The sequence below is a fragment of the Macaca fascicularis genome, chromosome 2 (assembly GCF_037993035.2).
Source record: "Macaca fascicularis isolate 582-1 chromosome 2, T2T-MFA8v1.1".
NCBI classification, from domain to species: domain Eukaryota; kingdom Metazoa; phylum Chordata; class Mammalia; order Primates; family Cercopithecidae; genus Macaca; species Macaca fascicularis.
The window spans coordinates 57,147,729-57,174,905 of NC_088376.1; the positions used below are offsets into that span (position 1 = coordinate 57,147,729).

General features: G+C 39.2%; 1 protein-coding gene across 5 annotated transcripts in view; it reads left to right on the forward strand.

The window, feature by feature from the left end:
- Positions 1 to 27,177, forward strand: part of ARHGEF26 (Rho guanine nucleotide exchange factor 26) — a 137,099-nt gene that overhangs the window by 68,729 nt on the left and 41,193 nt on the right. For 4 of the 5 annotated variants that reach the window (XR_012430808.1, XM_005546153.4, XM_074031294.1 and 1 more), the window contains 3 exons: positions 589 to 741; positions 4,185 to 4,314; positions 7,553 to 7,627. Coding sequence is in view for 3 of the 5 variants with exons in the window: in XM_005546153.4 (XP_005546210.3) it covers positions 589 to 741; positions 4,185 to 4,314; positions 7,553 to 7,627 (358 nt within the window). In the remaining 2 variants the exon portion in view is untranslated. Of the gene's footprint in view, positions 1 to 588; positions 742 to 4,184; positions 4,315 to 7,552; positions 7,628 to 25,172; positions 25,243 to 27,177 lie in introns of all 5 variants that reach the window. The other variant, XR_012430809.1, reaches the window with a different exon arrangement.

The following is a 27,177-nucleotide window of genomic DNA, read 5'->3' on the forward strand; positions in this document are numbered from 1 at the left end:
TGTTGGCCAGGATGGTCTCGATCGCTCCAACTCGTGATCTACCCGCCTCGGCCTCCGAAAGTGCTGGGATTACAGGTGTGGGCCACCATGCCTGGCCTCAGACTTATTTTTTAAGCATTTATTTAGGTGTTTTGTTCATGTACTTTTCAATAAATAAAATATATAAGCATTCATTCCCCTTCCCATAAAGAATTCTTGAAAAATAGTGAAATACGTTTAGCCTAAAGTACCTGAAGGCAGAGCAATGCCTCGGATTATCGGTGTTTGAAGCCAAACACTTGAAGCAATAAGAAGGTTTTTTTTTTGGTTTTGTCTTGTCTTGAACTCCTGGCCTCAAGTGATCTTCCTGCCTCAGCCTCCAAAAGTGCTGAGATTATAGGCATGAGCCACAATGCCCATCCTCAAGGAGGTGTTGATATGATAGATTTAAACTTAGATAAAATTTTTGTAGTTTTTAAAAATATTTTTTAGTTGGTGCTGTGTACTGTTGAATTTTCAAACCCCATGTAATAACATTACATGAGGATAACCTGTTATCTGTTAGAGTGTATGAAAGATGTGTAAACTTTTTTCCCTTTGGTTTTTCAGGTTCTTTATAGAGTTGGAAGCAAGACATCAGAATAATATCTTCATAGATGATATAAGTGACATCGTGGAAAAACACACAGCATCCACATTTGACCCATATGTGAAATACTGCACAAATGAAGTCTACCAACAACGAACACTACAAAAATTGTTGTAAGCAATGTTGAATGCTACAGTTTTAATAGTCTAACCTAGTTTTAATTAGTCTACATTGACTGAAATTAATTGATCTTTTGAATTGTATTTAGGAATGCCTTCTGATAGTCTATTTCCCTGAGGAGAAATGTTTAAGAGCATTACTTTTAGGGCGAGGGTGTTTAAGTAGAAAAATCTAGTGGGTAGAGAATTTTCTGTCTTACGAAATTTTAGTTTGTTCTTGATGTTGTCCTTGTTGGTTGTTTCTTTGTTTTTAATTGCTGCAAGACACAGAGGTGGTCCTCACTCCAAACCTGCGGTTTTCTGAGCTTTTAACTGGCAATTAAGTGGTTTCCCTGAGGCCTAGAGGGGATTCTTGAGTAGATTGAGCTAGAAGCTAAAATTCAGGGTTTTCTCTACTATTCTAATCTCCCTCCGTTCAATTGACAATGATAATGAATTGTTTACAAAAATTGCTGATTATTCCTCCCCTTGGGTAGTTAGGATTGAGGAGAGGAGAGAAGTTCTGAAGGAAGGCAATAGAAAAAAATAATGTTCTTGAAGATTTCAGTTATGCAGCAGAAGTCTCAAGTATTAGATTTCCTGACACTTCTTTTTGTCCTTTTTAGGTTACTGAGAGTTTTGATGTGATACATAATGCCATCTGCATCCTTAAAAGAGTCACCAATTGTTCAGTAATGCCTATGTGTATTTTAAAGAGTCCTGTTTATCACAAGTAGCTGTTTTCCAGCACAGTTGTGCACTGCTGTAGACCCAGTTTGGGAGCTTAATGGCTGTTATCCTTCTCACCCCCTCCTGTGAGCTGTGGCATTTATGACCATAGCATGGAGCTTTGGTCAACTTCTGTGCAATCTGTGAGACCCCTATGGAGGAGTAGGGGTTGAGGATGACTAACTTATGGCTGCTTGGAGAAATAGTCAAAGCCTCCAAGCTGGTGAGAAGGGCTGATGATGGCTCCCTTGCTTCACATCTTCATGACATTTTCATATAGCCAGAGTGGAAAACACACTCTGCCAACCCCAAATGAGGTTTTTAATATAAAGCAGCGTTTGTTCGCACAATTGACATTTTGGACTGGATAAGTCTTTGTGGTGGGCTGTCCTATGCATGGTAAGATGCTTAAGGGCATCCCTGGCTTCCATCTGCTAGATGCCAAAAATCTCCCCAGACATTGCAGAAGGTCCCCTGAGGGTAAAACCACACCCATCACTTCCTCACTCCACCACCCCCTGGTGGGAACGGATGCTATAGGGACAGAGGTTGCTCTGTAACTGTTAGAGAATGCAAGTTCATGTCTGAAAACAAGGCCTTGAATTATAGATAAATTTGGGTTTCATTTTGTTTTGCAGAATTTAAAAAATGTCACTAGGTACTGCTATGCATCGCGTGACTCTTAAAGATTTTGTCTAAATTAGCTTAATGATAACATCATCTGCACTTTCACATGGCAATTAGTAGTTGTGTTTTCAGGGGCTTTGTTGTAGTTGATGAGTTGATGTGATTCCAACCCCCTGCCCCACCCCCCACCCAGATGGAGTCTCTCTCTGTCGCCCAGGCTGGAGTGCAGTGGCACAATCTCGGGTCACTGCAACTTCCACATCCTAGGTTCAAGCAATTCTCTTGTCTCAGCCTCCCGAGTAGCTGGGACTACAAGTGCGTGCCACCACACCTGGCTAATTTTTTGTATTTTTAGTAGAGGCCAGGTTTCATCGTGTTAGCCAGGATGATCTTGATCTCCTGACCTCATGATCCACCTGTCTCTGCCTCCCAAAGTTCTGGGATTACAGGCATCAGCCACCGTGCCTGGCCCACAGTTGATGTGAATTTAAGGTTAGAACAGTGGCTTTCAATTCTAGCTGTATGTTAGAAATACTTTGGGACCTGGAAATGAGCAAATATACAGTGTCCAGAGTCCATCCCAGACCATTTAATCAGAACCTTTGGAAGGTGAGGGAGGGGACTGGGACCTGAGTTATTTAAATATACAACTAATTTAGAGTTTTTTTAATATATTTTTTTAACTTTCTAAAAATCTTGTCAAAGCTGTCAGTAAAAGGAAACTTAAAACTTCTCAATTAGAGAAAATGGAAATGAAATGTTATGTATCATTTCTTTTGCTATTCTGGCATTCTCCCCCTCCCTGCTTTTAGTAGCAGCCTTGAACAAAATTATTTCATTTTCAAAATAACATTTTTAAAAAAATGACTCTATTGCCACTATGCTGCTTCCTTCTCCCCTCATGGGAGTACAGTATCCATCTACCTCCTACCCTCCCTGCCTTGGAAAGTGGCAGTGGCGCTCTACAGAGCTCCTCATGGGATGAAGTGAGGTAAGAGAGTGAGAGATGGGGGGGACAAGAGTGTCAGATTTAACATTAGAAAACTTAGGTTTGAGGCCGGGCACAGTGGCTCATGCCTGTAATGTCACCACTTTGAGAGGCCGATGCAGGTGGATTACTTGAAACCAGGAGTTCGAGACTACCCTGGCCAACATGACGAAACCCTGTCTCTACTAAAGGTACAAAAATTAGCTGGGCGTCATGGCGCACACCTGTAATCCCAGCTACTCGTGAGGCTGAGGCATAGAATCGCTTGAACCTGGGAGGCTGCAGTGAGCCGAGATCGTGCCACTGCACTCCAGCCTGGGTGACGGAGCAAGACTCCATCTCAAAAAAAACCAAACAAACCTGGGTTTGACTTCTGTCTTTGCCAGTTACTAAGTCATATTTACTTGGTGAGGTAGGGACCTTTCTGCATTCCATTTTCTTACTGGAATCCCTATCTGGCCTTCCTTAAAAGTTATGTAGGTGGTTCCACATGAAAGAATGTATGTCACAGTATCTTGCTAAGTTTCATTAAAATGTTATAGCAGCATGAATACTTTTCTTACATTAACAGAAGAAAAAGAGGAATATTTTGACTGATGTGATCAAAAGATTTTCTGTCTCAGAAACAGGATCTTTGTGGCCTAAAGCCTCTGAAGTCCAGTCTAACTGTTAATTTCTTATATCATTGTCTAGGGCTGGAGAAGTGGCTTAAAACATATTATTTATGATCTTATTAATTTTATGTGTTTATATATGATCAGATATAAGACCTAGTCTGTATACTGATTTATGACCCATATATTCACCATTATGTTACCATGGGTTCTTCATTTGCTTATCTTCCACTTGTATAAATTTCTAGCTCATACATGTTTTGCCTTGTTGTTAATACTGTTACGTAAAATCCACATCTTATTATATTCAGCCTCGAATATAAAAGGCAGACAAGCCATTCATATTTGCCTGTGTAATTATGTGCTTTTGATGTTTTCATATAGTTTAAAATAGTTGGTGCTATATGGATTTATCACAGTATCGTGTAATACATTTTTACTTACTGCTTAATTTGAGGAGGACATATTTTGAAGTTTCTCTTTTCTTTGTTTTCCCTCAGAGCTACCAATCCATCCTTTAAGGAAGTATTGTCAAGGATTGAGTCCCATGAAGACTGTAGGAACTTACCCATGATCTCTTTTCTCATTCTCCCCATGCAGAGGGTGACCCGCCTTCCCCTGCTGATGGATGTAAGACATGATGGTGGCTTTTTCCTCTGTGGAGAGCTGTGCTTCTCTAAATCTGATTAAGAAAATTATTCTTCTTCCACTTAAATTGATGCATATTTAAAGGTCTAAAAATCCCCCAATTAAGCGAGAAGGTGTTGTTTGTTCGGAAAGTGTCACCTGTGTCTGGTATCTCTGGAAATTATCTTTCATGTAGGCGTCTGTGGTCATTCTGAAGAAATTGGATCTCATCACCCACTTACTCAGCAGTTTTTGAAATAGGAAGAGTTGTGGCTTCTTTATGTCAGGAGGCCTGGATTCCAATTCTAGCTAAGCCATTAGGCATGTGACCTTGAGCAACTCAGTCTCTTTGGGCCTAAGATTCCTCAGACTGATCACTGAGATCGCTTCATCTATAATGTTCCAAGGTGCCCTGGGGCTTCCATTTCATACAGGAATGAGTGTCTCTTCAGCATGACAAGGCTTAGTATTGCCTGTATTATCATTGTGCAAAGTGAATGAGGAAAAAGCCCAGCATCCTTCTTGTGTTAGGCAGCATTCATGAAGAAAGCAAGTGTTTGACTTTGAATAATGGCAAGACATGACTGGGAAGAGTGAGTGGAATCTGCCTAGTAGTACGTGCAGCTGGAAAGACAGGTAGGCTATGGGCAGGAGAGTCTGCCACTGGCTGCACTGGAGCTGCTAGAGCAGCAGAAGAGAAAACAGGGTGGCTCGACATAGGGGCCACCCCAGCAGTGGACCACAGAGTGTCTTTTTGATCTAATTAGAAAATATTTTGTTACAATCCTACTTTAAAATTGGATCATAATGTTGATATAAGGTCAACTTTTTACATACCTGATTTTTACTAATTAAAGTAAAATATATATTAAAAATTATGATGAAGGTTACAAAGTAAATTTCACCTTCTGTTTCCCATTGTAAATTCTAAAATATATTCTTTAAAAATGCTGAAATTTTGAAATGTGTAAAAGCTTGGGATCATGAGCATTTAGCTGACTGCTGCAGTTTTGGAGAGGTTTTGTCAGATATTTCAGGATTCACAGCACCTTGTGCTCCTCAAGTTCACCTCGTTCTACTGCCTTTACACCTTCTCCACCCATCTCCTATAATTCGGGAACTTCCCTCCTGTGTGCATTTTGGGAAGCTTGCAGTTTTGAACATTTCACTTTCTGATTTTTTTTTTTTGAAATCAGTATTTATCATGTTTAAAGATAGAATGCTGCTAAGTTATCAAAATCAAATTTTGGCTTAAGAAGGAAACTTTGGTCCATATAAGGAAATACTATTTCAAATGTGACTATTTTTTTTTAAACAAGAAGTGAGTGCTTTGTAAATATAACATTTCTTGTAATGTTAGACTTTGGAATTTTCAGATTATTTTTCTTCTTCTGAAAATGCATTTTATTCCTCTTTGAGAATTGAAATAAAAGAATAAAAATAAATGAAATGCATTTTAAACATGTTTTCCAGATTTTATATATGCTATGATCGCCAAGCCTTTTATAGCCTTTTTAAATTTGAGAAATTTACTTGTATAGAATGGGACTCCAAAATCTAACACATTATGTTATACAGTGTTGGAGATTCATGCTGATTGCTCAGTAGGCTTTAAACTTTTTTTAAGCCACAGACCCCATTAAGATTCTGAGTAAAGCTATAGCTTTTCTTCCCAGAGAGTTTGTGTATGCACAGAATTTTACATAAAATATCAATATATGGAGTCCAGCTTCGAATGCCTGCTCTCAGAGACATAAACCAGTATTTTTCATGCTGCTTTCATACCCATTAGTGGGTCATAAAACTGATTTTTGAATTATGAGCGTATGTACATTGCTCATAAAGTGGTTAAATACTGTTTCATAAAATCCTGGTTCATTTATGTGTGCATGTGTGCTGGTTGCAGTGTAAAAGTATTTCTTACAGTAGGTCGTAGTCAAAAACTATAAGAACCTCCACAGATGGTGCGTTCTGTGTTTCTCACATAGCACATAGTTAAAAATCTTGATGCCTGACTTTCAGATGGCTTGGCTTGGTGCTTCTGTATATTTAAGGGACCAGTGACTTGCTAGTCCCCAGCTACTTTCTACCTCTGCCTGATGCCTGTTGCTCTAAACTGTTTCTCATGTGTGGAAATCTGGCCAGTTAGACAGAATATAAATGTACTTAAAGTAGTGTCTCTTCAATTTTACCTCATTTGAAAATTCAGTTAAGCTTGTTAATTGAAATAAACAGTTTCAATAATTAAATTGGTTCCTTGGACTTTGAATGTGTGTGTATAGCTTTAAAGTTATAAGTAATTAAATTTACCGGGAATTGACCCTGTTTGACCTTGATTTTACTATCACAAATGAAATTCACAAATGAAATTTCTCAGTATAAATATATCACAGAAAATCTAGCAGGCTCTTTTTCCCTTGCTCCTTTTTTTTTTTTTTTTTTTTTTTTTTTGGTTGGTTGGTTGTTATTTCTTTGAGACTCTGTCACCCAGGAGTGCAATGGTGCGATCTCGGCTCACTCCGACCTTCACCTCCTGGGCTCAAGTGACCCTCCCACCTTAGCCGCCTGAGTAGCTGGGACCACAGGTGCATACCACCATGCCTGGATAATCTTTTCTTTGGTATTTTTCTAGAGATGGGGTTTCTCCATATTGCCCTGGCTGGTCTTGAACTCCTGGACTCAAGCATTCTGCCCGTCTTGGCCTCCCAAAGTGCTGCCACTGTGCCCGGCTGTTCTTTTTATTCAAAATGTATCATCTACAAATATAATTGCCTCTAATAACAATGATTACAATGGTGATAATCAAAGTAACTCTTATTTATTGAGGGCATACCGTATGCCAGGCACTCATAAAGAACTTTACATAAATTATCATTAACACTTGTAACAACCTTGTGATGTATTTGGCATCACCCCAGTTTTACAGATGAGGAAAGAGAGGCTTATAAAGACAGAGTCCGTGACTTGCCCAAGGTTGCATAACTAGTAAGGGGCAGAGCTGGGATTTGAAACCAGGGTGCCCACCTATCTTCTTACTTAACCATTCCCTGGATGGACTTGGATCCTGTGTTTAAAGATTATTTCCTGGTTTTTAAATTGGGTTTTAATATTATCCTCATACTCATCCATAATACCATGTTTGGCATTGTTTGCTATGAGTAAGAGGATATGGCTGGACATTGGTTTTATTTTACTGAATAAAATAAATCAATAAATTTTGTTCACCTTTATTTCATTACAGACTATCTGTCAAAAAACACCTAAGGACTCTCCGAAGTATGAAGTCTGCAAAAGAGCCTTGAAGGAAGTAAGCAAGGTAACTGTTGGGTGACAGTTTATTTGTGAGACAGGAAACCATTCAGTTATCTCAGAACAAAGTGTGTCTTGGCTTGATGCTGAAAACTGGTAGAGTCTCATGGCCATTTGCACAGCATTCTTTAGGTAGTTGCAAAACAAAATAATGTTTACTATACTCAGTGAAATTGGTATTTTTGCTGTTTCAGACAGTTTTGCTTTAAGGACCTACAGATACCTCATTTTCTTTTGGTGGCTGAATAGCTGTATTTCTCGTTCAGTAAGTGGTTGTTGAGTATCAACCACTGTGCCAAGAATGATGCCACTTCTTGGAAATGCAGTGATGAGTGAGACACGTGTGCTCACTGCGCTCGTGCAATGTGCAGTGGAAAGAGGAAGGCAGACATTAAAATAGAGTTACAATGAAGGGTGGTGGGTGACGTGATAGGGAAGTCCACAGTGGTGTCTAAGCTGAGACCTAACCCAGGAGTGGCTGTGAGCCCAGGACTGTGGGAAGAGAGTGTTCAGGTATGTGTAGAGATCCAAAGGCAAGAAGATATTGGAGATTTTGAAGAGCTGGAATGTTCTCCATGTAGCTAGAACGCAATCTGAGAGACAGCACTGGGGAACCAGCTGTGTGGGGCCTTGTTATACATGCTAGGCTGTTGGGGGCCTGATCCTAAGATGATGTAGAGGCTAAATTCATGTATTATGAAGATGATAGTGAGGATGGGACCAGTTCCGAGGCCAGTAGTAGTTGATGAGGCAAGGGATGGCAGTGGCCTCTGTTGACATGATGGTAAGGTGGTGAGAGGTCTGCCTGTATACTGGGGAGGCAGGCTTGGGGACTGATTGGATGAGCACATTTCAGGACAGAAGTCAAGGACTATGGTCGCTGGCTTGGGTGGCAAGGTGAATGCTCTTCTTCATCTACAGTAGAAACATAGAGAGAGTGGATAAGTTCCATTTGGGTCGCATTGTCATTGAGATTCCTATAGAACATCCAAGTTGGCCAAATAAACAAGTCAGAAGCTCAGAGTGGAGACCTGAACTGGAGACATGGATTTGGGAATCATCAGCATATGGACAATAGTTGAAGCTGGGAGAGTGGATGAGGTTACTTAGGGAGCCTATATGGAATGAGAAGGGTAGTGAGCCTGAGGAATGACCATGAGAAATGCTACCGTTCACAGTCTTAAAGGGAAAAGAAGCCAGCGGAGGAAACTAAAAAAAGAAAAAGATCAAAACAAAGTAAAACCTACCAGAGAAGAAGGGAAACCGTAATAGCTTGGCAAATGGCAGATGATTTGGTGGTTAACTCTGTTGAATGCTGCTGAAAGATAAAGTGAGATAATGATTGAAGTTATACTTGGGTTTATCGTCAGGTCGGTTATATACTGGGGCTGGGGGACGGGGGCAGGGAACCTGAGCTGAGTGTGTGGAGAAATGAGAGGGAGGTGTGAATGTGCAGTCAGCCAGCAGTGGTAGCTGACTGTCTAAGATTTGGGGAGTGGGAAGAGAAAGAGCTGTGGCTGAAAGGGAAGTGAGAGAGGGTCTTTGTTAGTGTATTTGTTTAAAGATTAGAAAAATGTAGGTAGGGTTAGCTACTCATAGAAATATCTAGCTGAGAGGAAGCAATAGAAGGTATAAGTATCACTGAGGATGCTGTCTGAGGTTGGCACAGAGGAGCAAAGATACTGGTAGCATCAGAAGCTTCCTAAATGTTTCCAGTTACATAGCCCTATATGAATTGGGTATGGCTTTGTACCACTTAACTATGAAGTACTGTTTCTTTTAGTCAACTTTACATCGAGTCACCATTTTACTTATCCTTATCCTTGCCAATAATAATTACAAAATCATTGGTTTTATTAGCTAGTTGTTTATTTTTCTAACATATACTTTTGTATTAAAAGTAAGTGTATCTGTGAGCTTAAATTAAGCTTTTCATCCCATCAGTGGTCTGCACACCTATTTTGGGAACACTAAGTAAAGAAAGCCTGACAAGTGAGAAGTTACATAAGGTATTACTGCCAGTGGCGCTTCCTGCAAGACCTCAAGCCCTATGCTGTCTTCCTAGGGGAGGAGTGAGGGAGGGAAACGGGGGAAGGTTTTTAGGAGAAACTACTAGAGAAGTTCTAGTCTTGGACATAAATGATATTTTGACAAATTTTGCCTGATTGTTACTAAGAAACCGAAAAAAAAGAATTTGCACAGAGAAAAAAATAGGAAGGTACTTGTAATTGGTTATTGAATTAAACCTGAAATGTTACTTACTTTTTTTCAAGAATTTTACATCTTAGTTTCAGTAGATGACTACATTCCTTCAGGCATCTCTTGTTCACTTGATTTCATACTGATACTTTCAGGAAAGGCTGGCAAAAATGTAATAGACCAGTGAATTGCTTTACCTTGATACTATAAGTATACAAAAGGCTATCATGTGAAGAGATGTCACTCCAGTGACGTGCTTTCTCTGAAGGGCATCATACCTTTCTCTCTATTGAGCATGAGTCATGAATATTACAATTATTCCTTCAGTCTCCCAGTGTTATAGGGAAGCTCAAATCATACCTTTCTCTCTATTGAACATGAGTCATGAATATTAGAATTATTCCTTCAGTCTCCCAGTGTTATAGGGAGGCTGAAATCAATATAGTCAGCTGAAGAATTAATCTTCTTTTTTATTTGTAAAGGTTACTGATGAGGTTTTATAGATTCTGGGAAAACAATTGAATACTTTCAGCAGAAAGAGTATGCGTAGAGAGCATTTATGGTTCAGAATGAAAATGTAGAACTACATTTGTTTGCTTTATCTAAAATCAGAGAAATTGGGAGTTCCCAATATTTTATTTTAAAGAGTTAAATTTGGTATGTTGAGGCCCAAGTTTTTAGAACTAGATGCTGCCTTAATCTCTTGGGTAAGTATCTCTAAGTAGTTACTCATTCTTGGAAAAAAAGAGTCATACCTTTTTGGTAATTAAAATAATGCAGTTTATTCACAAGATGCAAATAATACTTCGCTGAAATTGCTCATGCATGTTGCTGAAAAAACTGTGACAATTTCTTTAATTTAGGGCCTTGGAAAGAGTTACTGACCTAATCAAACAACTTAAAAACAAGAACAACATTTCTGTAAAATGAAAAATGTGCTTACCTCCTGATTGTTGGTTAACATGCGGGGGGTGGGGAGAAATTTTAGGGAATCTGATAATTTCCATAGGAATCTGATAATTCATGTCATCCAGAGTGATATGTACTGTGTAAGGAATAGTGATCGAGAGATGGTCTTATGCCAAATGAATCATCCCTGTTATTTCCTTCTGTTTACTCTCCCATGGAAAGAGAATGTCTGCTTTAACTCTGACCTCATCAAAATTCTATTTGGAGTTGGTGATAGTGTTACATTATGAGCTTTTGTCCCAGAGGCAAAATAGTCAAGCTCTATTTAATTTTTTACTGTAACATATTGCTTCATACATTTACAAAGAAGTACATGTGTATGACAAATGGCCAACAAACATGTGAAAAAATGTTCAATGTCACTAACTATAAATGCAAATTAAAACCACAATGAGGTACCACCTTACTCCTGCAAAGATGGCCATAATTTAAAAATAAAAAAAATAATAGATGTTGGCATGGATGTGGTGAAAAGGAAATACCTTTACCCTGATGGTGGGAATGTAAACTAGTACAACCAATATGGAAAACAGTATGGAGATTCCTTAAAGAACTAAAAGTAGAACTACCATTCAATCCAGCAGTCCCACTACTGGGTATCTACCCAAAGGAAAAGAAGTCATTACATGAAAAAGACACTTGCACACTCATGTTTATAGTAGCAAAATTTGCAGTTGCAAAAATATGGAACTAATCCAAATGTCCATCAACCAATGAGTGGGTAAAGGAAATGTGGTATATATACACCATGGAATACTACTCAGCTGTGAAAAGAAACAAAATAATGACATTTACAGCAACTTGGATGGAGTTGAAGACCATTATTCTAAGTGAAGTAACTCAGGAATGGAAAACCAAATATCTTGTGTTCTCACTTATAAGTGGGAGGTAAACTATGAAGATGCAAAGCCATAAGAATGATATAATGGACTTTGGGGATTTGGGGGAAAGGGGGGAGAGGGGGATGGGATAAAAGAGTACACATTGGGCATAGTGTACACTGCTTAGGTGAAGGGTACACCAAAATCTCATAAATCACCACTAAAGAAATTCTCATGTAATCAAAAACCACCTGTCCCCTGAAAAGTAATGAAATAGTTTTTTATAGATAAGTAGATGTGAAAGTATTTTTATTATTTTATTATTTAATTTTGTGGGTACATAGTAGGTACATGTATTTATGAGGTACATGAGATATTTTGATATAGGCATACAGTGTGAAATAAGTACATCATGGGAAGACAGTGTGGCAATTCCTCAAGGATCTGGAACTAGAAATACCATTTGACCCCACCATCCCATTACTGGGTATATACCCAAAGGATTATAAATCATGCTGCTATAAAGACACATGCACGCATATGTTTACTCCGGCACAATTCACAATAGCAAAGACTTGGAACCAACCCAAATGTCCATCAATGATAGACTGGATTAAGAAAATGTGGCACATATACACCATGGAATACTATGCAGCCATAAAAAATCATGAGTTCATGTCCTTTGTAGGGACATGGATGAAGCTGGAAACCATCATTCTGAGCAAACTTTCGCAAGGACAGAAAACCAAACACCGCATGTTCTCACTCATAGGTGGGAATTGAACAACGAGAACACTTAGACACAGGGTGGGGAACATCACACACCAGGGCCTGTTGTGGGGTTGGGGGGAAGGGGGAGGGATAACATCAGGAGATATACCTAATGTAAATGACGAGTTAATGGGTGCAGCACACCAACATGGCACATGTATACATATGTAACAAATCTGCACGTTGTGCACATGCACCCTAGAACTTAAAGTATTTGAAAAATAAAAAATAAACACATTATGGAGAATGGGGTATCCATCCCCTCAAGCATTTATTTTTTGAATTAAAAATAATTCAATTAAACTCTTTATTTTAAAATGTAGGGAGTTATTAGTGACTATTGTCACCCTGTTGTGCTATCTTATAGATCATATAGTAGGTCTTATTCATTCTATTTTTTTTTGTACCCATTAACCATCCCCACCTCCTCCCCAGCCCCCGACTACCCTTCCTAGCCTCCAGTAAGCATCATTCTACTCTCTGTGTCTATGAGTTCATTTAAAAAGTTTTTTTAATCCCACAAATGAGAACATGTAATGTTTGCCTTTCTGTGTCTGGCTTACTTCATTTAACATAATGATCTCCTGTTATAGCCATGTTGTTGCAAATGACTGGACATCATTCTTTTTCATGGTTGCATGATACTCCGTTGTGTATATGTACTACATTTTCTTTATTCATTCATCTATTGATGGACACTTAGTTTGCTTCAAGATCTTAGCTATTGTAAACAGTGCTGCAGCAAACATAGAAGTCCAGATATCTCTTTGATATACTGATTTCCTTTCTTTTGGGTATATACCCAGCAGTAGGATTTCTGAATCATATAGTAATCAATTTTTAGTTTTTAAAGGAACCTCCAAACTGTACTCCATTGTGGTTGTACTAATTTACATGCTCACGCTCAGTGTATGAGGGTTGCCTTTTCTCCACATCCTTGCCAGCATTTGTTATTGCCTGTCTTTTGGATATAAGCCATTTTAACTGGAATAAGATGACATCTCATTGTAGTTTTGATTTGCATTTCGCTAATGATCAGTGATGTTGAGGACCTTTTCATATGCCTGTTTGCCATTTGTGTGTCTTCTTTTGAAAAATGTCTATTCAAATCTTTGCACATTTTTGATTGGATTATTAGATTTTTTCCTATAGAGTTGTTTGAACTCCTTATATGTTCTGGTTATTAATCCCTTGTCAGATGGGTAGCTTGCACATATTTCCCTTATATTCTGGGGGTTGTCTCTTCACTTTGTTGACTCTATACTTTGCAGAAGACTTTTAACTTGATGTCATCCCTTTTGTCCATTTTTACTTTGGTTGCCTGTGGTTGTAGGGTATTTTTCAAGGAATTTTTGCCCAGTCCAATGTCCTATAGATTCTCCCCAACATTTTCTTGTAGTAGTTTCATAGTTTGAGGTCTTAGATTTAAGTATTTACTCCATTTTGATTTGATTTTTGTATATGGTAAGAGATAGGGGTATAGTTTTATTCTTCTACGTATGGATTTTCAGTTTTCCCAGCACCGTTTATTAGACTGTCTTTTCCTCAGTGTATGTTCTTGGCATTCATGTCATAAATGAGTTCACTGTAGGTATGTGGATTTGTTTTTAAGTTATTTTTTTCTGCTTTTCTGGCGTATGTGTCTGTTTTTATGCCAGTGCCATGCTGTCTTGGTTATTATAACTCTGTAGTATAATTTGAAGTCAGGTAACGTGATTCTTCCAATGTTGTTCTTTTTGCTTAGGATGGCTGTGGCCGTTGTGGATCTTTTGTGGTTTCATATAAATTTTAGGATTTTTTATATTTTTGTAAAGAATGTCATTGGTACTTTGATAGGGTTTACATTTAATCTGTAGATTTCTTTGTGTAGTGTGGACATTTTAATAATATTGATTTTTCCAATCCATGAACATGGAATATTTTTCAATTTTTTGGTGTCTTCTTCCATTTCTTTAATCAGTGTTTTATAGTTTTTATTATGGAGATCTTTCACTTCTTTGGTTAATTCCTAAGTATTTGATTTTATGTGTGGCTATTGTAAATGAGATTACTTTTTAATTTCTTTTACACATTGTTCACTGTTGGCATATAGAAATGCTACTGATTTTTGTATGTTGATTTTGTATCCTGCAACTTTACTGAATTTGTTTATCAGTTCTGATAGTTTTTATTTTGTGGAGCCTTTAGGTTTTTCCAAATATAAGATCTTATAATCTGCAAACAGGATAATTTGATTTCTTCCTTCCAAATCTGGATGGTCTTTATATCATTCTCTTGTTTGATTGCGCTAGCTAGGACTTCCAGTATGTTAAATAACGGTGGTGAAAATGGATATCCTTGTTATGTTCCAGATATTAGAAGAAAGGCTCTCCATTTTTCCCCATTCAATATGATACTAGCTATGGGTCTGTCATACATGATTTTTTATCATGTTGGGGTATATTCCTTCTATACCTAGTTTTTGAGGGTTTTTATCATGAAGGGATGTTGAATTTTATCAAATGCTTTTTCTGCACAATTGAAATGATCATATGATTTTTGTCCTTCATTTGGTTGATATAATGTATTACACTGATTGATTTGCCTATGTTGAACCATCCTTGCATCCCAGGGATAAATCCCGTTTGGTCATGATAAATAATCTTTCTAATGCATTGTTGAATTCAGTTTGCTAGTATTTTGTTGAGGATTTTTGCATTAATATTAATCAGAGATATTGTCCTGTAGTTTTATTTTTGATGTGTCTTTGTCTGGTTTTGGTATCACGGAAATACTAGCCTTGTAGAATTAGTTTAGAAGTATTCCCTCCTCCTCTATTTCCTGGAATAGGTTGGGTAGGGTTGGCATTACTTCTTCTTTAACTGATTGGTAGAATTCAGCAGTAAAACCATTGAGTCTCAGGTTTTCCTTTACTGGAGACTTTTTATTACAGCTTCTATCTCATTACTTGTTATTGGTCTATTCAGCTTTTGGATTTCTTCTTGGTTCAATCTTGGTAGGTGATATGTGTCTAAGTATTTGTCCATTTCCTCTAGATTTTTAAAATTATTTATTTTCTACCAATTTTGGGTTTGGTTTGCACTTACTTTTCTAGTTCTTTGAGTTTTATTGTTAGTTTATTTGAAATTTTTCCTTTTTCCTTTTTTTTTTTTTTTAAACAGAGTTTTGCTGTTTCTCCCAGGCTGGCATGCAGTGGCGTGATCTTGGTTCACTACCAGCCTCCACCTTCTGAGTTCAAGCAATTCTCATGCTTCAGCCTCCCAAGTAACTGGGACTACAGGCACATGCCTGGCTAATTTTTATATTATTATTATTATTATTATGCTTTTTTATTATTATACTTTAAGTTCTATGGTACATGTACACAATGTGCAGGTTTGTTACATATGTATACATGTGCCATATTGGTGTGCTGTACCCGTTAACTCATTATTTACCTTAGGTATATCTCCTGATGCTATCCCCCTTTCCCCACACGCCACGACAGGCCCCGGTGTGTGATGTTCCCCACCCTGTGTCCAAGTGTTCTCATTGTTCAATTCCCACCTATGAGTGAGAACATGCAGTGTTTGGTTTTCTGTCCTTGCGAGAGTTTGTTCAGAATGATGGTTTCCAGCTTCATCCATGTCCCTACAAAGGGCATGAACTCATCCTTTTTTATGGCTGCATAGTATTCCATGGTGTATAGTGTATATGTGCCACATTTTCTTAATCCAGTCTATCATTGATGGACACTGGGTTGGTTCCAAGTCTTTGCTATTGTGAATTGTGCTGCAGTAAACATACGCGTGCATGTGTCTTTATAGCAGCATGATTTATAGTCCTTTGGGTATATGCCCATGTATTATTTTTTAGTAGAGATGGGGTTTCTTTCACCATGTTGGCAAGCTGATCTTGAACTCCTGGTCTCAAGTGATCCACCCACCTCGGCCTCCCAAAGTGCTGGGATTACAGACGTGAGCCACTGCACCCGGCCTTTTCCTCTTCTTTGATGTAGGCACTTCCAGCTGTAAAATTCCCTCTTAGTACTGCTTTTAGGGTATCACATAGGTTTTGATATGTTGTGTTTCCATTATCATTTGTTTCAAGAAATTTTTCAATTTCCTTCTTAATTTCTTCTTTAACCTACTGGTCATTCAGGAGCATATTATTTAATTTCTATGTATTTGTACAGATTCCAAAATTCCTCTTATTAATTTTTGGTTTTACTTCATTATGGTCAAAGAATATACTTGATATTACTTCAGAACTTTTGCATGTTTTATGACTTGTTTTGTGACCTAAATATGGACTATTCTTGAGAATGATCCATGTGCTGAGGAAAAGAATGTGTATTCTGTAGCTCCTGGATGAAATGTTCTGTAAATATCTATTAGATCCATTTGGTCTATAGTGCAGATTATGTCTGGTGTTTCTTTGTTGATTTTCTGTCTGGAAGAACTGTCGAGTCCTGAATGTGGGGTGTTGAAGTCTCTAGCTCTTATTGTACTGTGGTCTATCTCCTTATCTATAATAATATTTGCTTTATATATCTACGCGCTCCAGTGTTGAGTTCATATATATTTAAAATTATTATATTCTCTTGCTGAATTGACCCTATTATCATTATATACTGACTTTCTTTGTGTCTTCTTATAGTTTTTTTTTGAAATCCATTGTGTTTGATACAAATATAGTATCTCTTGTTTTTTTTTGGAGGGGGGGAGGTGGGTTTCCATTGACATGTAGTATCTTTCTCCATCCCTTTGTTTTTAGCCTATGTGTGTCTTTATAGGTAAAGTGTTTCTTGTAGGCAACAGATCAATCAGTCTTTTTTTTTTTTTTTTAATCCATTCAGCCAGTCTTTGTCTTTTGATTGGAGAGTTTAGTCCATTTACATTCAGTGGTAATACTTCTGCCCTTTTATTATTTGTTTTCTAGTTGTTTTGTGGTCTTCTATTCCTTCTTTCTTTCTTTTTCATTTTCCTCTAGCAAAGGTTATTTTCTCTGATGATATGGTTTAGTTTTTTGCATTTTATTTTGCATGTGTCCATTGTATATTTTTTGGTTTAAGGTTATCATGAGGCTTGCAAATATTATAATCCATTATTTTAACACAATAACAGCACTATTTGCATAAGCAAGGAAACAAGCAAATAGAAAACTAATAAGAACTCTATGTCTTAACTTCATACCCCCACTTTTAATCATTTTGTTGTTTCTGTTTTTATCTTATTGTACTGACTATGTCTTGAAAAGTTGTTGTAGTTACTATTTTTGATTGGTTAATCATTTACTCTTCTATTTAGGGTAGGGGTAGTTTACACACCATAGTTACAGTGTTATAATATTCTGTGTTTTTCTATGTACTTACTATTACCAGGGAGTTTTGTACCCTCAGGTGATTACTTATTGTTGATTAACATCGTTTTCTTTCTGATTACAGTACTTCCTTTAGCATTTCTTGCAGGAAAGGTCTAGTGTTGATGAAATGCCTCAGCTTTTGTTTGTCTGGGAATGTCTTTATTTCTCCTTCATGTTTGAAGGATATTTTCCCTGGATATACTATTTTAGGGTAAAAGTTTTTTGCCTTCAGCACTTGAAATATGTCATGCCTCTCTCTCATGGCCTGTAAGGTTTCCACTGAAAAGTCTGTTGCCAGATATATTGCAGCTCCATTTTATGTTATTTGTTTCTTTTCTCTTGCTGCTTTTGTTTATTTATTTTTTGTAGAGATGGGGTCTCACTATATTATCCAGCTTGTTCTCAAACTCCTGGGCTCCAAAAGCTTCTTAAACTGATTAACAACTTCAGCAGAGTCTCAGTATACAAAATTAATTTGCAGAAATCGCCAGCATTCCTATACACCAACAATGGATGATCCAAGAGCTAAATCATGAGTGAACTTCCATTCACAATTAACACAAAAAGAATAAAATACCTAAGAATACAGCTAATAAGGGAAGTAAGGACCTTTTCAAGGAGAACTACAAACCACTGCCCAGAGAAATCAGAGATGATGTAAACAGATGGAGAAACATTCCGTGCTCATGGATAGGAAGAATTAGTATCATTAAAATGGCAATACTGCCCAAAGGAATTTATAGACTCAATGCTATTATTATTAAACTACCATTGACATTCTTCACAGAATTATAAAAAAAGTATTTTAAAATTCATATGGAGCACACGAGCCTAAATAGCCAAGGTAATCCTAAGCAAAAAGAACAAAGCTGGAGGCGTCACACTGCGTGACTTCAAACTATACTACAGGGCTATAGTATCCAAAACAGCATGGTACTGGTACAAAAACAGACACATAGACCAATGGAATAGAATAGAGAACCCAGAAATAAGACCGTACACCTACAATCATCTGATCTTCAACAAATCTGACCAAAACAGACTGTGGAGAAAGGATTTCCCATTTAATAAATGGTACTGGAAGAACTGGCTAACTGTATGCAGAAAATTGAAACTGGATTCCTTTCTTATACCATATACAAAAATCAAGATAGATTAAAGACTTAAACGTAAACCCTAAAACTGTAAAACCCTGAAAGGAAACCTGGTCAGTACCATTCAGTACATAGGCATGGGCAAAGATTTCATGATGAAGATGCCAAAAACAGTCGTGACAAAAGCAAAAATTGACAAGTGAGATCTAATTAAACTGAAGAGCTTCTGCACAGCCAAGGGAACTATCAACAGAGTAAACAGACATCATACAGAATGGGAGAAAATTTCTGTAATCTATGCATCTGACAAAGTTCTAATATCCAGCATCTATAAGAAACTTAAACAAATTTACAAGGAAAAAAAAAAACTCTTAAAAAGTGGGCAAAGGACATGAACAGACACTTCTCAAAAGAAGGCATACATGCAGCCAACAAACATATTTTAAAAAAACTCAACATCACTGATTAGAGAAATGCAAATCAAAACCACTAGGAGATAGCATCGCACACCAGTCAGAATTGCTATTATTAAAAATTCAAAAAATAACAGATGCTGGTGAGGTTGTGGAGAAAAAAGAATGCTTTTACAGTATTGGTGGGAGTATATATTAGTTCAACCATTATTGAAGAGAATGTGGTGATTCCTCAAAGACCTAGAAACAGAAATGCCATTTGATGCAGCAATCCCATTACTGGGTATGTACCCAAAGGAATAGAAATTGTTCTGTTATAAAGACACATGCACATGTATGTTCATTGCAGCACTATTTACAATAACAAAGACATGGAATCCAGTTAGATACCTATCAGTGATAGACTGGATAAACAAAATGTGGTACATATACATCATGGTATAACTATGTATCCATAAAAGAGAATAAGATCATGTCCTTGCAGGGACATGGATGGAACTAGAGGCCATTATCCTTAGCAAAGTAATGCAGGAACAGAAAAACAAATACCACGTGTTCTCACTTATAAGTGAGAGCTAAATGATAAGAATACATGGACACAAGGGGGGAACATCATACACTGGGGCCTAGTGGAGGATAGTGGGTGGGAGGAGGGAGAGAATTAGGGAGAATAGTTAGTGGATTCTGGGCAATACTTGGGTGATGGGATGAACTGTGCAGCAAACCACCACGTCACATGTTTACCTATGTAACAAACCTGCATATTGGGCATATGTACCCCTGAAGCTAAAATAAAAGTTGGAAACAAACAAAAACTCCTGGGCTCAAGTGATGCTCTTGCCTTGGTCCCTCAAAGTGCTGGGATTACAGGTGTGAACCACCATCCTCAGCCTCTTGCTGCTTTTAGGAGCCTTTCTTTATCTGTGACCTTTGGGTATTTAATTATTAAATGCCTTGAGGTAGTCCTTTTTGGGTTAAATTTGCTTGGTGTTCTGTAACCTTCTTGTACTTGGATATTGATATCTTTCTCTAGGTTTGGGAAGTTCCCTGTTATATCCTTTTGAATAAAATTTCTACCCTGTCTTTCTCTACATCTTCTTTAAGCCCAATAACTCTTAGATTTGTCCTTTTGAGGCTGTTTTCTAGATCCTGTAGCCATGCTTAATCATTTTATATTCTTTTTTCTGTTATCTCCTCTGACTGTGTATTTTCAAATAGCCTGTCTTCAAGCTTCAAGCTCACTGTTTTTTTCTTCTGCTTGATCATTTCTGCTATTAAAGGACTCTGGTGCAGTATTCAGTATGCCAATTGCCTTTTTTTGTTTTTTGTTTTTTGTTTTTCGAGATGGAGTCTCACTCCATCACCCAGACTGGAGTGCATTGGTGCAATCTTGGCTCACTGGAACTTCCACCTACTGGGTTCAAGCGATTCTCATGCCTCAGTCTCCCAAGTAGCTGGGATTACAGGCACGCACCACCATGCCCGGCTAATTTTTTGTATTTTTAGTAGAGACAGGGTTTCACCATGCTGGCCAGGCTGGTCTCAAACTCCTGGCCTCAAGTGATCCGCCCACCTTGGCCTCCCAAAATGCTGGGATTACAGGCATGAGCCACTATGCCTGGCCGCCAATTGCATTTTTTGGCTCCAGAATTTCTGCTTGATTGCTTTTAATTATTTCAGTCTCTTTATTAAATTTAGCTGATATAATTCTGAATTCCTTCTCTGTATTATCTTGAATTTCTTGAGTTTCATCAACACAGCTATTTTGAACTCTTTGCCTGAAACGTCACATATGTGTGTTTCTCCAGGATTGGTCCCTGGTGCCTTATTTAGTTCATTTGGTGAAATCATGTTTTCCTGGATGGTGTTGATGCTAGTGAGATGTCCTTTGGTATCTGGGCATGGAAGAGTTAGATATTTATTGTTGTCTTCACTGTCTGGGCTTATTTTTACCCATCCTTCTTGGGAAGGCTTTCCAGACATGTGAAAGAACTTGGGTGTTGTGATCTAAGCTGTATCTGCATTAGGGGCACCCCAGGCAGATTCATATAGGTACCACCTTGATGGTCTAAGATCTAGAAGAATTCTCTGGATTACCAGGTAGAGACTCTTGTTCTCTTCCCTTACTTTCTCCCAGATACATAGCCTCTGTCTTTGTTCAGAGTCACCTAAAGATGGGGGTGGAGTGACACAAGCACCCCTGTGGCCACCCTCACTCTGATTGTGCCGGGTCAGACCTGAAGCCAGCACAGTGCTGGATCTTGCTCAAGGTCTGCTCTAACCACTCCCTAGCTACCGTCTGTTTATTCAAGGCCCTTAGGCTCTACAGTCAGGTGATGGCAACGCCAGCCAGGCCTGTGTCCTTCCCTTCAGGCCAGGGAGGTCCCCCAGGTCCCAGGTGGGTCTAGGGGTACTGTTTGTGAGTCAGGGACTAGAGTCAAAAACCTTAGAAGTCTAGCTGGTGTTCTGTCTGAGGCTGAGCTGCCACTCAAACCACAAGATGCATTTCTTCCTTTTCCAAAGACAGGGGAACCTCACTTTTTAGCCGCCACCACCCCAGGCCACAGGGAGTACTGCCAGACTACTGTTGATGTTCCCTTAAGGTCCGAGGGTTCTTAAGTCAGCTTGTGGTGAATGCTGCCTGGCCTGGGACTCACCCTTCAGGGCAGTGGGCTCCCCTCTGACCCAGGGCAGGTCCAGAAATGGCATCCAAAAGTCAAGTCCTGGAGTAGGGGACCCCAGAAGCCTGCTTGGTGCTCTGCCTTCCTGTGGCCGTGCTGGTACCTGAATCCAGGAAGTCTCAGAGGCTGACTCAAGGCCCTCAGCATAGTACCTGGGTATCCATGCTGTTTATTCAGGGCCCAAGGGCTCTTCAGTTAGCCGGTGATGAATACTGCCAGGACTGGATTCTTTTCTTCAAGGCAGCAGGTTCCCTTCTGGCCCAGGGTGTGTGTAGAAATGTTGTCTGGGGCCGGGCACAGTGGCTCACGCCTTTAATCCCAGCACTTTGGGAGGCCGAGGTAAGTGGATCACCTGAGGGCAGGAGTTTGAGACCAGCCTGGCCAATATGGCGAAACCCTGTCTCTACTGAAAATACAAAAAATTAGCTGGGCGTGGTGGCGGGCAACTGTAATCTCAGCTACTTGGGAGACTGAGGCAGGAGAATTACTTGAACCCGAGAGGTGGAGGTTGCAGTGAGCCAAGATTGCACCATTGCACTCTAGCCTGGGCGACAGAGCAAGACTCTGTCCCTGCCCCCTGCCCCCCGCCCACAAATAAAAACAACAAAACAAAACAAAAAAAAAAAACAAAGAAATGTTGTCTGGGAGGTAGGGCCTGGAACGGGGGCCTAACAACTCTGAACATTACCCTGTCCTGTTGTGGCTGAGCTGGTATCTAAGATGTAAGACAAAGCCCTGCCCATTTTTCCCTCTCCTCTTCTTAAGCAGAAGGAAGGGGTTTCTTTTGGAGCTCCAGCTGTGTAGCCTGGGGTTAGGGGAGGGGTGATTTCAGCACTCACTTGGCTGCCACAACTGGTGTCTCAGTATGTCATGTGAGCCCCATTCCATTGTCTCTGGGCCTAGTTCAGCACTAGGACTTGTCTTAAGTGTCACAGTCCTTATGGCCTAAACTGCCTTTCAAGTTCTCTGAGAGAGACAGAGTGCTGTAGGCCTTGGTGGCGAGGTCCAAGCTCAAGTTCAAACTGCTGGGATAGGTGATTCCCTTCTGAGTAGGGCTGATATAAATACTCCATCTGTGTAGATGGGCATCAGCTGAGTTTGGTCGGATTTTTCTTTCTGCTCTAACAGGGCAGCACTGAGTTTAGTGCGTCACAGCTGCTGTGTTCTCTCTCCTGCAATGCCCAGAGATGCTCTCTGCAACATGCTGCTGCTGTAGGAGGTGGGGGCGGTGGGGGGTGGCATCGGGGGTTCAAAACTGTTTTTTCTATCTCTTTAGTGCCTCTTTCAGCAATATGAAGATAAAACCAGGTATTGAGAGCTCACCTAATTTTTGGTTCTCATGAAAGTGTTTTTTCTGTGTAGATAGTTGTTAAATTGGTGTCCTTGAAGAGGGTAGCAGGGAGGATGATCGGTGGAGCCTTCTATTCCATTATCTTAGTTGGCTTTGGGCCAATATATAAATATATATTTATATAAAAACATACAAACGTGTCTAAACTGTGTTGTTCAGTGCAGAAAACTAAGTTGCAGAACAATATAAATAGTTTAATGACACCTAGATAATAAAGTGTGTTTTTTTATATATGTATATATTTTATTGATATGCAGAAGTAGTCCCAGAATCATCCACATCACACTTTCAACTATTGTTAGCTATGGTAAAGGGAGAAGAGTTTGGAGGGGAGGAAGTACTAAGGCTAAGTACAGCTCCGTAAGAATGTATTTAAGTTGACATTGGTATATTTTAACAGTGGATAAAGTGGCCAAGTGCAGTGGCTCACACCTATAATCCCAGCATTTTGGAAGACTGAGGTAGGTGTATTGCTTGAGCCCAGGAGTTCGAGACCAGCCTGGGCAACATAGTGAGACCTCTTTTCTACAGTAAATCAAAAAATTAGCCTGGCACACAGCTATCATTCCAGCTACTCGGGAGGCTGAGGTGGGAGGATTGCTTGAGCCCAGGATGTTGATCATGCCATGATAGACCATGTGACCATGATCACACCACTGCACTGCAAGCTGGGTGACAGAGCAAGACCCTGTCTCCAAAAAAAAAAAAAAAAAAAAAAGGAAAATTGAGTACAATAATAAATGTATATTGCAGAGTATTTGGAAAACTTAGGAGACAGAAAGGAAAATGTAGCAGTAATTTTATCACTTAAAGATAACTGTTGTCATTCTATTTTGTATCCTTCTGGTTGGCTTTCAATTTATTCCAATATTAGTGTATGGCTATAAAGGAACACTTAAAACAGGTCCCCCAACCTTTTTGGCACCCCAGACTGGTTTCATGGAAGACGATTTTTCCACAGACATGGGTGGGGTGTGGGGGGTAGGTGGTAGGTGGTTTCGGGATGAAACCATTTCACCTCAGATCATCAGGCATTAGATTCTCATAAGGAGCGCACAACCTAGATCCTTCACATGCGCAGTTTACAATAAGGTTCACATTCCTATGAGAATCTAATGCTTTGACTAATCTGACAAGAGGAGGAGGCAGAGCTCAGGCAGTAATGCTCACTTGCCCACTGCTCACCTCCTGCTGTGCGCTGGGTTCTTGTAACCAATCCATGGCCCTGGGGTGGGGGATCCATGGTATATATGGTACCTGTTTCATTTGGCATTCTAAGTTGTGCTCCGTTGAACATTGTCTTACGTAAATGATTGTGCACATCTAACCATTTCTAAAGATAAATTTTCAGAAGTGGGTTTATGGGAAGAAAAATACAAGAATATTTTAAAGAATATTTAAAGGTATATAATGCCAAAGTGCCTTCCAGAAAAGTTCCTGTCCACATCTGCCAGTAGTATTTCAAAGTGTCTCTCTCACTGCATACTGCCAGGATCAGATATTCTATTAATCTTTGTGAATTTGACAGATCAAAAAGACTTTATTTGTATTTAATTTATGTTTCTTTACTAGTAACATTGAGAGAGAGTGTGTGTGTATATATGTGTGTGTGTATATGTATATACATATACATATATATATGCTTCTGTTCCAAGCCTAATATATATTTATTAGGCCTGGGACAAAAATTGTAGTGAACCAAACTTAATAAAGCTTGGGCATAAATTGAAGGAAGGTCCAGTAATATACTGAGGCTGCTTTCAATAAAAACAGCAGAACACATATATCCAAATTAATGCTTGTCCCTTCAAAATACTGATTAAAATAAACTCCATTGATGACACCTTTGCTGAAGACATTTTAGGATCTTGGTTTTGGTCTGACTTCTGAAGCACTTTTGGTTTCTTTAGGATTTCCCTAGTGGTGGCATGACTCCAACTTTTGCCAATGGGCTCAGAATTTGGAAGTTTAAGAAATAAGGTAACCCAAACTTAATAATGCCACTTTTTCCTTTCATTTTATGAAGGGATAACTATTGGCCTGGTGTGCTGGCCCATGTATGTAATCCTAGCAGTTTGGGATGCTAAGGTGGGGTGATCACTTGATGTCAGGAGTTCAAGACCAGCCTGGGCAATGTAATGAGACCCCATCTCCACATAAAAGGGAGGGTAACTATAAATAAATTATTTCTTTTTTAAAAAATGACTTATAAACTGGCTCTGAAGGTGGTTTGTTTATGCAGAAACATTTGCAGAATATCCCATTGGGTGTTAGATGCTATGTTGGGCTCTGGGCTTACAATTACGGAAATTTTATACTCTCCACTCTCCGGTCTTTTTGGAGAGGTAATGCCCACGTTGAGCACTGAAAGACAAGTAGGGGGATATAAATCCAGATAAGAAGGAGTCAGTCGGATGGAGTGTGGTGAAGGATGTTCAGACAGGGAAACACACATGCAAAAGAGGGAAGGCAGGACACAGCATATGCATCCAACATTTGGTAGGGTGAGGCCCCACATGGGAGCAGTGAGAGGTTAGGGATCAAGGAAGTAGGCACCGGATCATGAAGGGTCTTGCTAAGACTTTATTCTGAAAGCTTCAGGAAGCCTTTTAAGGATTTCTAGTGGAGTTGTTTCATGATCAGATCTGAACTTAGAAAAACTGACATCTTATTTTTGGAGGATGCATAAGGGTAGGGCAGAAGTGAGGAAAATAATTGAGAGACCAGTAATCCAGGCAGCAAGTGGTCTGAGCCTGAGTTCAGTGGCCAGGGCAGGTAGAGAGAAGTGGACAGCAGGACAGCATCATTAAGGAGACTTGGATTATATGTGGAGGGCAAAGCAGAGGGAGAGGTCTGAGTGGTCGTGGCCAAATTTTGGGGGAAAGTGGATGATGCTGAGGTGAGTCACGAAGATAGACAATGTGGAGCCAGGGGCAAGAGTGTGATGAAGGATATGCTTAGGTTTGGTCGTGCTGAATTTGAAATGGCTCTGGGACTTTTAAGAAGAGATGTCATGTAAATAGTTGGATCCAGAGCCTAGGATGTAGACAAAGTCTGGGAACATAGATTTGGGAGCTATGAACACATTCCCCAAGAGAAGTCACAAAAATGTGCCAAGCAGCAGGAGCCTGATACGGTGCTTGCGTTTCACTCTGATATGCCCTGTTCCTTTCAGGGTATTGCATTTTCAGGTTGCCCCTGTCTCACACCTAGATATTTTGGCTCTCAGCTTTGATCTGATATGGCTATCAATTCCTGCATCAGTGAACTCATAGGCCATAGCTAAAGATATGCTGTCATTGAAGACAGGTTTGTCCTCCAAAACTAAATACCAAGTGAGCAATTAGAAATTGTTTAAGTGCCCATCAATAGGAAATAGAATAAATATATTGTGGAAAGTCCATATAATTATTATAACATAAATTGGATCATATCATTTCCCCCACTGAAAGCCTGCTAGTGACTTTTTTTTGCACCTAGAATACAATCCAGACAGTTTAAGACCTTGCGTGATCTGACCTTGGCCTGTTTTGGCTTCATCCCATGCCACCTTCCTTCATGCCAGGATCTTCTTTGACTCACTCAAACAGTCACACACTTTCTCATCTCATCCTTTGCTCATGGTGTCCCCTCTCTGTGAACCATCTTATCATTTAGTAGTAACTACTTGTCCTTCAGCTTGCAGCTTAAATTACCTCTCAGGAGAGGGTCCCTTGGATCCCTCCCCACTTGCCACTCCCCTACTCCTCTGTGTTTTTACATTGTGGTCTCAGTCTATGATTTTTTTTCTTTTTTTTTTTTGCCTTTTGTCTGCCCTTCCGTAAGGTTAGGGATTGTGAATATTATAACACTAGTACCTGAAACATAGTAGGTACTAAATAAACTTTTTTTTTTTCAATGAATGATATTTTAGCA